The following is a 12,439-nucleotide window of genomic DNA, read 5'->3' as shown; positions in this document are numbered from 1 at the left end:
CTCAGTCTTTACTAGTACTTTAAACTTTGTTGACTATGTGGTTAGGTGTCTTGATCTAGCCAATAGGCCATAATGTGCTGGTCCTTGATCTAAAAGACGGTAATTTTTGAGTCCTTTTGTTCTAAACATGACTGTTTCTGTCTGGAAGAGAGAGATGTGGCCAGATGCTTGGATGGTAAATGACAGTAGGGTGCCTGTACTTGTGAAATTCAGAATTGTGGAGAAGCGGCCACTGGACAGATAGCCACACTGGTATTTCAGTACTGTGTGGCAGGTCAAGAGAGAAAAATGTAGGATACTGTAAAAGGTCATAAGAGGTGCTTCTCGGAATGAAAGCAACCTCTCCTATCTCATGGCTGATGTCAGTTTTGTTTCTCTTTCCCTACCACCTACCGAAAAGTATTCCTCTCATTCCTTTTCTTCTCCCCGGTAGTCCTTCATCTATCTTCTACCTTGTTTATATTCTTTAGAATACTCCTCTCTACCAAAGTTAGAGTGTGTACCATGTTTACTGGTTACCACCTCTTCACCCCTCGCATATGGGACCTTTTTCTTACTAACCTCTATATCTGTAGCATCAGGTACTTAGTAGGAACACAGAATATATTTGTCTAGAGGTTGGAGAGATGGCTTAGAGATTAAGAGAGCTTGCTGCCATTATAGAGGACTGGAGTTGGATTTCTAGCACCCATGTCAGACAGCTCGCAATCGCCTGTAACTGTAGCTAGTGCCACCATCTGGCCTCTGAGGGCACATGCACATACATGTGCATGCTCATGCACACGTGTGCAAGTACACACACACACCCCTTGTGATACACTAATATCCTTGGGAGCTCATGAACAGCCAGGTTTGGGAAAGGGCTCAATTTAAAAAATGATTCTGCTATTTGAACTACCAAATTCTGATCAAAATTTAGTTGGAGGTTGGTTTTTTCCCTCCATCCTGAGTGTGATGAGAGATCTTTTATTCCCACTGAAGCCTGGCGAGAGCTTCTAGAGAAAGCCATCCTCACACCTTAGCTGGCAGAATCTAGACTTTGTCCTGATTGGTAGTTTGACCAACTGATAGACTTATTCTTTAAGAATTCCCCAAGGTGGGGGCTGGAGAGGTGGCTCAGTGGTAAAGAGCACTGGCTGCTGGCTGCTTTTCAAGAGGTCCTGAGTTCATTCCCAGCAACCACATGGTGACTCACAACCATCTATATGAGATCTGATGCCCTCTTCTGGCCTGCAGGCATACATGCAGGCAGAACACTGTATACATAATAAATAAATCTTTTTTTTTTTTTCAAGACAGGGTTTCTCTGTAGACCAGGCTGGGAAATGTTGATGGTTTTTCTACCTGGTGATTTTTAGATGAAACAGCAGGCATTTCTCTTTTTGCTGGAAGAATCCCATATTATAAGCAGGTTGTAAGGGGAAAATACTTAATGACTACCCAACGCACATTTTCAAGACTACAGAGAAGCTGAAAAATGGTACAATGAACTTTATTTTTTTAAGATTTATTCTTTTTTTATTTATGTGTATGCGATGTGCCTTCATTAGTTTATGTGCACCTTAGTGCCTGCCAAGGCCGGAGGCATTGAATCTCCTGGAGCTGGAGTTACAAGGTGGTTTTGAGCCACCTGATGTGAGTGCTGGGAATTGAACCCAGGTGCTCTGAAAGAGAGCAAGTGCTCTTAACCCCTGAACCATCTCACTAGCCCCCTGATTATTCATCTTTCTGATTAGTTTGAAGGTTGGAGATATAATGATAGTTGGCTCCTAAATGGTTCTGTGTTTATATCTCCTAAAATCAAGGCTTTCCTATTAATGTGATTATCCTTCAAGAAATTTAATGCCAGCTCTACATCATGTAATATATATCCACTTAAATCTCTTTTTAGCCAGGTGTGGTGGTACACGTCTTTAACCCCAGCACTCGGGAGGCAGAAGCAGGCGGATCTCTCTGAGTTTGTGGCCAGCCTGGTCTACAAATCAAGTTCTGGGAGAGCCAGTGCTATTATATAAGAGAAACCCAGACTCAAAAAAACAAACAAAAAAATAAACAAGTAATCTCTTCTTATTTATCTTAAAAATACAGATTTTAGAAGAATATGTGTTATAGACAGGTAGTAGTGGTGCACACCTTTAATCCCAGCACTTGGGAGGCAGAGGCAGGCAGATCTCTGTGAGTTCGAGGCCAGCCTGGTCTATAAAACAAATTCCAGGACAGCCAGGGCTACACAGAGAAACCCTGTCTTGAAAAACCAAAAAAAGAAAAAAGAAAGAAAGAAAGACATGTGTTTTAATCTGAGATTCAGTCAACATTTATACATTGAATTGGTTATGACTTGTTAAAAATCTTTTTCTTATGGGCTGGTAAGATGGCTCAGCAGGTAGAGGCAGCTAATGCCAAATGCCAAGCCTGCTGACTGAGTTCCATCTGAGGAACCCACATGGTAAAAGGAGAGGACCAACTCCTAAAAATTGTCACTTCACCACCTCGCTGCAGCACATGTATGTGCCCACACTCACACACACACTATAAGAAATAAGTAAATAGGGCTGGAGAGGTGGCTCAGAGGTTAAGAGCACTGCTTGTTCTTCCAAAGGTCCTGAGTTCAGTTCCCAGCAACTACATGGTGGCTCACAACCATCTGTAATGAGATTTGGTGTCCTCTTCTGGCCTGCAGGCATACATGCAGACAGAATACTGTATACATAATAAATTTGAGAGAGAGAGAGAGAGAGAGAGAGAGAGAGAGAGAAGCAAATGAATTAATAAAATTTTAAAATTTAAAAAAGTGGAGAAAGCAATAAAGAAGGTACCTTTAACTTCTACATATATGTGCACACCTGAACACACATACAGAAACATGGATGTGCATGCATACTCACCAAGGAGTGCCATTTGATTAGTATAATTCCATTTAAGAGGCCTTTTGAATGTTTTTCTGTTGATACTTCTCCAGCTGTTTAGTAAGATCATATACTAAGATTTTTTTTTTGTTTTGGTTTGGTTTTGGGTTTGTTTGTTTGTTTTTTGTTTTTCAAGACAGAGTTTCTCTGTGTAGCTTTGGCGCCTTTCCTGGAACTCACTCTGTAGCCCAGGCTGGCCTTGAAATCACAGAGATCCGCCTACCTCTGCCTCCCGAGTGCTGGGATTAAAGGCATGTGCCACCACCACCTGGCTATATCTATAGATCTATATATCTATCTATAATAAATCTTAGTTTAAAAAAAGAACAGGAATGTTTTTCCCCATCATTCAATAAACATTGGCCGCTTTGAGATACTACTTGTACTGAAAATACATGGAGCAGGGCTGTAGAAATGTCTCAGCAGTTAAGAGCATGTACTGCTCTTGAAGAGGATGTGAGCTCAGTTCCCAGCACCCACACCAGGTGACTGCTCACAGCTTCCTGTAACTCTGGCTCCTTGGGATCCAACACCCTATTCTGACTCTTTCAGGCTCCTGCACTCACACATGCACAATCCCACTCATAGACACATAATTTAAACAATTATAATAAATCCTTAAATGAGAAAAGAGAATACATGTAATAGGTGGAGAAATAGGAGATAAATCTGATTTGTATTGTACTCATTTTAATTCATATGCTAGTATATATTTAAAATAAAATTTCTCTTGAATAACAACTGTTTCAGTTCAGTAGTACTGTGGGCTTTTAATTTTCAGCCACAAGGAGCTTCAAAATCTATAGTCTTAATTATCTTCCCGTTTGAATAGTTAGAAGATTGGGACCTCAGGAGGTACTGGTGACTTTAATCTTTCTGTGGAACTCTTGGTGTTTAAGATACTGTCTCCACCCGCTTCGTGTGTTTGTCCTTTGCTGTTGGTTCCTTCCATTTTTTCCTTTCCTTCGTATTTCCTCCCTCCTCTACATTTATCTCCTTTCTTTTCATTCAGGACTATGAGAGTAAATTGCAGGCCTTGCAGAAGCAGGTTGAGACTCGTTCTCTGGCTGCAGAAACAACTGAAGAAGAGGAGGAGGAGGAGGAAGGTGAGAGCTAGGGCTTGAAACTCTGCCTTTTGTCTTTTTTGACCAGTGTTATCAAGTCAGTCCTTTAGCCTGCCCTAAAGCTGGGTTCCTCGGGTTTGCCTTCTATGTGTTGACCTTGTACTGAGTCTGTTACAAGATGCCCAGTGCTGCCACACTAGGCTGCGTTCTGTAGGGTGGCGGAGGACTGACAGTGTTCATACAACTTCTAAGGTTTCTAGGACTATCGGCATATAATCTTTTGGGAACTTCACATAGACCAACTCTCAACACTGCATGTTTGAACTTCCTGGGTCAGTCTCATGTAAATATAGAGCTTAATCATTGCTTACATAGTTTGTTCAATTTTCTAGTTCCCATCAGAGATTCCTTGCTGAGGATCTTGGAACGTAATTGGTGTACTCAAAGCCCATTGCTGGTAGATTGGTTTCATTATGACAAAATCTTGCCAGGTAGCCATGTGACATTGACTGGCCTGACACTGTTGTAGACTGGCCTTGAACTAAAATCCTGCCACTGCGTCCCAAATTTGCTGGGATTGTAGGAATGAGCCACTAAGGCTGACTTATTCCTGTCAGATGGCTGATTGTATTGTCTAGTCATGCTTGCCTATCTTAATTTTCCAGAACTTCTTACCTCATTTGAGGCCTTTTGTTGTTAGTTATTTTTGAGGTATGAAAGTGTACAGTATAGTAAAGAAAGACCAGGAACTTAAAAAATTGTACCTACACATTAGAATTATATTAAAAAAAAAAAAGGGAAAGGAAAAGGGGGCTGACAAGATGGCACATCAGGTAAGGTTGCTTTTTGCTAAGCCTGGTATGCTAAGTTTGATCTCTGGAACCTACATTGTTAAAGCAGAAAGCTGACTCTTAAAAGTTGTTTTTGTTTGTTTGGTTTTCAAAACAGGGTTTCTCTGTGTAGCCCTGGCTGCCCTCGAACTCAGAGATCCACCTGCTGCTGCCTTCTGATTGCTGAGATAAAGGTGTGAGCTGCCACTGCCTGACGACTCATACAAGTTGTATTTGAGCCTCTACATGCAGCAATGGCACATGCTCCCTCCTCCACTAAATAAATAACTACAGTGGAAAGTTTACAATAAATAAATATAACAAAGTTTGTTTTTTGAATAAGAGAGATGTGTGTGATCCCAACACTTGGAAGGTTGAGCAGGAGGATGAGGAGTTCAAGGCCAGTCTTGAGTACATAGCAGATTAGAAGCCAGCCTGGGCTGCATGAGACCCTGTCTCAAACAAACCAAGTGACCCAAAGCCATATTCTTTTGATGGTCGGTTTTTCCGAAGTATATATACCGTACAGGAGGGATGAAGGTTGTCATGGCTATGACGTCACTGTCACATGTGCTTCCTCTGCTCTTTCAGTTCCTTGGACACAGCATGAGTTTGAGTTGGCCCAGTGGGCCTTCCGGAAATGGAAGTCTCACCAGTTTACCTCATTAAGGGACTTACTCTGGGGCAATGCAGTATACCTGAAGGAGGCCAACGCCATCAGTGTGGAGCTGAAGAAGAAGGTATGGAAGATGATCTGGAGGCAGAGTGGGTTGACTTCAATTAAATTAATAGCCTTAAATTGACCTTTCACTTGGGAGAACTCAGCTGTTCTGTGCCATGAAATGGCTTCATTCCATATATGTGCCAGCACAACATGGGCAGTAATGAAAAATTTACAGTAGTGCTTTCTGGCTCGTTTTACAAATCGGAGGCTTTTAAATAAGATAAATGCTTCTGTTGGATTTCTGGGGAAAAAAAATCTTGGTTTTCTTTTTTTTTTTTTTTAATTGTGCATTCGTGTTTTGCCTGTGTGTATGCCTGTGTAAGGGTGTCACAGGTCCCCTGGAAATGTAGTTAGAGACAGTTGTGAGCCACCATGTGGGTGTTGGGAATTGAACCCAGGTCTTCTGGAAGAGCAGTCAGTGCTCTTAACCTCTGAGCCATCTCTCTTGCCCCTTTGTAGGTTGAGTTTTCCTGCCTGGCCCACAGTCAGGACAAATCTCTGACACCCGCCAGTCCCACAGCCATTCAGACCCAACCAAATAAACACAGAGACTTATATTGGTTACAAACTGTATGGCCGTGGCAGGCTTCTTGCTAACTGTTCTTACAGCTTAAATTAATCCATTTCTATTAATCTATACCTTGCCACGTGGCTTGTGGCTTACCGGTACTTTACATCTTCCTTGTCCTGATGGCGGCTGGCAGTGTCTCTCTCACCCAGCTTCCTGTTCTCTCCATTCTCCTCTCTGTTAGTCCCGCCTATACTTCCTGCCTGGCCACTGACCAATCAGTGATTTATTCATTGACCAATTAGCAACACATTTGACATACAGACCATCCCACAGCACTTCCCCTTTTCTTTTCTTAAAAAGGAAGGTTTTAACCTTTACACATCTCCAAAGTCAGCTTGGTATATTTGGGAATTTGGGCGTAGCTTCTCTTACTACTTCCTGCTGGAGGGGGGCGCTGTATCTTATGGGGACACAAAGAATATTTTAGGGTTATGGAGTAGTCCATGAGGGTGTATCGTCTGAGCCAGTTGCCTTGAAACGGTTCTGGATGTTGGATCATCTGGGCCATGGTGTCATCGGAGACCTTTCAGGTGGTCTTGGCTGGTCAAACCTGATGTGTCTTAATCTGGAACAAATCCATAGCCTCTGGCTTTCTGTGGAAACAAAAGCAGAGCCTCCTTTCCAAAGCAACATATCCTTATATCCAAATTTTGAAGTCAAGGTACCTTTAAAATATACATTTTGGCATAACTCAACAGCTTTTGTAATCAAATGTTTTTCTTTAGTTACGAATATCAAAGAGAACATAATCCAGATTCTCTGTGTGGTAGCCATCTTTACGTGGCTTATTTTTTTATATTAGCTTGAGCCTATTGCTTTGAACTGTAGCCTTCTAAGCCTGAAACGGTGCTGGCGCTGCTGGCTCTGCCCACTTCAGCTTCCCAACATGGCGGTGATACGTTTTCTGCCAGCTCTGGGAGCCATCAGCTCTCAGAAATAGTGAGTCTATGCTTCTATCAAAGCAGCGTGTAGCCCAGAAACCTCTTTTTTTTTTTTTTTGTACTAGCAAAGGCTAAATCCACCACACAGCTTAATGTGCCACTTGCAAAGGCCTCATTCCCACCATACTGCAGGTCGAGCATGTACGCACGCTAGGAACCCGCCAGTAGCTCAAACCGGCAGGCTGCCGCTAACTTGAAAGAGACAACTAGGAACTGTTTTTAGCTCCGTTTTAGAATTCTTTTTCTCAGGTTTTAGGTGGAAACTCTTGCCCCACGTTGGGCGCCATTGTAAATGTAGATGTAACCAACGGTCTTATTAAATAAGAAACACAGAGCCGATTCAGAGAAGAAAGCCAAGAGGTCAGAGCTAAGAGCCTCACCCTTCCTGATTCAGGGATCCTCTTCAGCCAAGAGAGCTCTCCGAAAAGGGACCTACTTCCTGTGTGTATGTCTTTGTATACTCTAACTGTTCTGCCTTCTCATTGGTTGTAAACCCAAACATGTGACTGCCTCGTCACTGCCTGTATGTACCGCCCTCCAGGTCCTTAAAGGCTTGCGCCACCGCCACGCACTTGCTATGGCTCTAATAGCTCTGACCCCCAGGCAACTTTATTTATTAACATACAATTAAAATCACATTTCAGTACAAGTAAAATACCACCACACTCCTTGGTTTTCTTTCAGTTCTCTAACTTTAGCTTGTAACTCTGAGACCTCTATGCCCCTTTGTCACCAATTTGCTTCTCTCCTGAGAGGCCTGAGAGGCACTGATTGGCAGACAAGTGTATGTGCTCTGCGCTGAGACAGCCAGAGTTTAATCCAGCAGGAGTTGACCTAATAATTGCGTAGCTCTATTGCCTCATCTACAAACTTGGGTTGCAGCAGAAGCTGCCACTGGGGAGATGGGAGACGAGAGAATGGGTGCATACAGAAGTCTGCTAACAGTGCCTAGACACGCTGAATGACCCAAACTGCTGTTGGTGACTGAACACAAGGCCTTGTGTTTCCTGAGAAGCACTCTACCTGAGCTAAAACTCCAACGCCCAAATACTGTCATTAAATTTTCACATGGAGTCTTTGATTCTTCTGTGCGTGTCACTACTCAACAGCTGGGGACCGTATTGTATAGTGTAAGAAATGCAGACTACCTAACTGGAAAATTCATTATCTTCTTCTAGGGGAGTGTCTTATATCTGTGAACTGGGGTAGGTGTCATCTTCACGCATGATCTCAGAAACACTTTGTAATTATTTTTTAACCATTCTCTTCAGTGAGTGAACTAGTCAGGAACTATATATTTCTTATTGCCGTACCTGTTGCTTAACTAGTGTTTGTTGGTAAAAATACAAGGTAGTATAGCAAGAAGTAAATGATATGATACAGTCACAATACTTACGCTGTAGTAAATGCTTTTAAGAGTAATAGTTATCCTCTGCATTTAAAAAGCTGCATGTGCATCCTCTCTCATTAGCAAATGACTGTGTCCTCCTTTGTCTCTTGGTTATGTTCCACAGGAGTCTTCACTGTCCCACTGAAACATATTTACTGAGGTTTTAGCTCGTGGGGGAAAAAATTACCACTTCAGGAAAACACAGTTTGTAAATAACTTAGTTTAAAATTAAGATTGTTCCCTGAGTTTAAAATGTAGGGCCAGGTTTTCAGCTAGCCACAGCTGTTTATTAAACGTGTGCTCTCTATTGGACTCTTTCCCTTAGTGATGCTCTAGAGCCTTGTCGCTGAATCGTACCTGCTGAATAGTGATGTGCACACTTGTCCATCTTTATTCTCTCGCTCCAGGTACAGTTTCAGTTTGTCCTGCTGACTGACACGCTCTACTCCCCTTTGCCTCCTGAATTACTTCCCACGGAGATGGAAAAAACTCATGAGGACAGACCTTTCCCTCGTACAGTGGTGGCAGTGGAAGTCCAGGATCTGAAGAATGGAGCAACACATTATTGGTCTTTGGACAAACTCAAGTAGGAAAATATTCCTAAAAGACTATTTTTTAAAAGAAAATATCCAGGTGTGGTACTGCATGCCTTTATTCCCAGCACTCAGGAGGCAGAGACAGGTGGATCTCTGAGTTTAGGGCCAGCCTGATGTATAGAGCAAATTCTAGGAAAGCCAGGGCTGCACAGAGAAACTCTGTCTTGAGGGAAAAAAAAAAAAGTGAATTGCTTAAGTGTGTTCCCTTATACTCACCTCTTTCTGAAGATGATGTCAGTTTCTCCTTTGTGGTTTCTAAGTACTGTGATCAGTCACCAATATTATCATCCATCCATTTTTTTTCTCAAATCAATGAAACTCATTTCTCAGACAACTTTGACATTTGTTGATTTTCAGATTTACTTTCATAAGCCCTCTTAAATTTTAAATGAGCCAATTCTGAATTTATTTCTTAGATCCTCTTACTTTAGTCCTGGGCCTCATGGTAATTTTTAATAAACAAGGGAGTGACCATCTCATTTCTTTTACATCTAGTATGACAAAATAATTCCCACTATGTAGTTAAATTTGTGATGTCAAACACCATTGAACTACATTTCTTCCATGACTGTAAGTTTAGTCAAATTAGATCTCTTTCTCTCCCTCTCCCTCTCCCTCTCCCTCTCCCTCTCCCTCTCCCTCTCCCTCTCCCTCTCCCTCTCTCCCTCTCTCTCTCTCTCTCTCTCTCTCTCTCTCTCTCTCTCTCTCTCACACACACACACACACACACACACACACACACACACTTCCGAAAAGACCTGACTATATAGGCCATTTTTTTTTTTACTTTGGTGGCTTCTCTTTCTCCTCACACGAGTGTTTTGGTTTCTGGTCTTTTGGCAGTGCCTGTTTTTAATAGCATTCAATGATAGAAATGGCTTCCTAAAAATGTCTTGCATGCAAGAAGTTTCCAAAGCAAAGTTTTAATGCAGTCTCATGATCTTAACTCAGTGTGCCCTGTATTTGCTAAATAGGCAGAGACTGGATTTAATGCGGGAGATGTATGACAGGGCAGGTGAGATGGCCTCCAGTGCCCAGGACGAAAGCGAAACAACCATGACTGGCAGTGATCCATTCTACGATCGGTTCCACTGGTTCAAACTTGTGGGAAGGTATGTAATGACTTCGTTGTCTTTCGAAAATAATAACAAGTACTTTAATTTTTTTTTAATGTTGGTAGAGAATATGGGGCAGGGAGAAGGATTACATAATCCTTCTCAGGCGGGGGTTGTAGCTCAACCTAGGATGTCCCAGGTTCAATTCCCAGCACTAGAAGGAAAAAACAACAAATAAAAAAACCACCGCCTCTCTAATCTTATTCACTCAGAACCATTGTATTATTTAATATGTCTACTTAAGTTTCACATAGTATGCATATTGCTTTGTCAGACTTTTAGCCAAAGTATTTGACAGTCATCTTGGACTCTCAACTTACAAAACGTTTTATAGTTGATCAAGGTAGACTGAGAAGAAAAAGACAACTTATATGAATCCTGTACAGTTTAAATAGAAATCACAGTGTATATTATCAGACTGTGGTTACTCCATAATCTGATTGGTCCTTTTTCTTTTCTTTTTTTTAAGAAGTTTGTCTTGCTTTAGTCATTGCCCAGGGCAAGTTAATTGCACACCATGGTAGGACTCTTCAGTTTCTTTTATGAGTACATCACTCTCAACATTTTATGAAAATAAAAGTGCCTTGGTGAGTTTGGAGCTTAGTTCTCAAGAGGTTTAGAAATGTAAAAAGAGGGAAATGTAAAATTTTTAAAAAGATTTTATTTTTATGTGTGTGGGTATTTTGCCTGAATGTATGCCTATGTACCATATGCATATCTGATGCCCATCTAGGACAAAAGAGGGCATTGGATCCCCTGGAACTGAACTGGTTGTGAGCTACCATGTGAGTGCTGGGAACCAAATCCTGGTCCTCTGCACGAGCAGCTGGTGCTCTTAAGCACTGAGCCAGCTCTCCAGCCCCAGTGAAGCCTGAGCTTACTAGTGTCCGAGTTTGAGTTACTCTTTAATGCCCTGTGATGGTATGTAAAGGAACTGACTGAACAGAGTTCCTGAAGTATAGTATTTTATTGAAGTCAACCTTTTCCACTCCACTCCTGACAGTAGACTAGGCTTTGCAGAGGTGGATTGGCCAAACGTGTCTCACTCCAGCATGTGCTGCTTTGGTATACACAGTTCCATCCATCTGGTTTTCTGCTCTGAGCTGACAATAGAATTCACTTAAAACCTCATTATTTCTCTCTCTCTCTCTCTCTCTCTCTCTCTCTCTCTCTCTCTCTCTTTCTCTCTAATGAGTAGCTCTTAGAGGACAGGATGCCGATCTTTTGTGTAAACTGGAGAACATCAACATTTTGCAGTCTATTATTTACCTGAGTGGTCTATTCATGGATGCTCTTTGCTTTTCTTATTCTGAGGCTCTGTCCTGATAGATCTTTTCAACCTGCCCTGTTTCCTTTACCTGAGCCATGCAGTTTATGCTCGGTTTTCCCTTTTGCTCTTCTATTTGCTTTTACCATGTTGATTCTGTCAGTGGATTCTGTCCTGTTGGCACCTGAGCGTCCTGTTTAACCAACTATTCCTCTCTCCTTGCCTGTGTTAATTGGCGTCTTACCTGGTGTCTAGCTCCCCCATTTTCCACGGCTGTGTGAATGAGCGCCTTGCCGACCGCACACCCTCCCCCACTTTTTCCACGGCCGATTCCGACATCACTGAACTGGCTGACGAACAGCAGGATGACATGGAGGATTTTGATGATGAGGCATTCGTGGATGACACCGGCTCTGACGCAGGGACGGAAGAGGGATCAGATCTCTTCAGTGATGGGCATGACCCATTTTACGACCGATCCCCTTGGTTCATTTTAGTAGGAAGGTTGGTGAGGTTATTGTGAGAAAGGCAAAAAGGGACCAGCTCTTGTTCTAAATGCCTCTTTGTGCAATTTTGGGTAATCTTGCTTTAGCCACTTATTTCATGAACAGTCCTTCTGAGTCTTCCAGTGCTTAGAGGTCTGCGAAGGCCAATGTGGCTAGAAACTAAGCACAGGCATTGTCTGTGGGTCACAGTCTACTTAGTACACTATACAGCATCTTCTGAAGACTACCTGGAGGACTGCTTGACCTAAATTGCCCAGTAATTAGTTAAGACTCTGATGTAATGGGTTCAACAAATGGTCCTGTGGTCTAGATGCTTCATCTCTGAAGAAATGTGGTTAGTGAAACATATGGGGATAAAATGAGCAGGAGCAGAGAAAGCCTGAGGTTAGCCTAAAGAATCCGTGGTGTCTCCTCAGAAATAAGAGGACTGCAGTGGACTTAGTCCTGTAAAAGAGCCAGGAGTGCCTAGCTCTCCTTTGTCAACAATGGCTGTCTTGCTGTATCTGGTTTCTGAACCTATCTACAGGTC

General features: G+C 42.3%; 1 protein-coding gene across 14 annotated transcripts in view; it reads left to right on the top strand.

Annotated features, from left to right (window-relative positions):
• Positions 1-12,439, top strand: part of Kif1b (kinesin family member 1B) — a 145,809-nt gene that overhangs the window by 85,291 nt on the left and 48,079 nt on the right. For 10 of the 14 annotated variants that reach the window (XM_052717438.1, XM_052717444.1, XM_052717440.1 and 7 more), the window contains 5 exons: positions 3,919-4,012; positions 5,392-5,540; positions 8,834-9,012; positions 9,997-10,134; positions 11,660-11,908. In XM_052717438.1, the coding sequence (XP_052573398.1) occupies positions 3,919-4,012; positions 5,392-5,540; positions 8,834-9,012; positions 9,997-10,134; positions 11,660-11,908 (809 nt within the window). The remainder of the gene's footprint in view (positions 1-3,918; positions 4,013-5,391; positions 5,541-8,833; positions 9,013-9,996; positions 10,135-11,659; positions 11,909-12,439) is intronic. The other 4 variants (XM_052717448.1, XM_052717447.1, XM_052717449.1 and 1 more) reach the window with 1 other exon arrangement.

This window comes from Peromyscus californicus, unplaced genomic scaffold (genome assembly GCF_007827085.1).
Source record: "Peromyscus californicus insignis strain IS unplaced genomic scaffold, ASM782708v3 Scaffold_5__1_contigs__length_169319896, whole genome shotgun sequence".
Lineage (NCBI taxonomy): Eukaryota > Metazoa > Chordata > Mammalia > Rodentia > Cricetidae > Peromyscus > Peromyscus californicus.
Note: the sequence above shows the minus strand (reverse complement) of the source record. Positions and strands in the feature narration are given on the sequence as shown.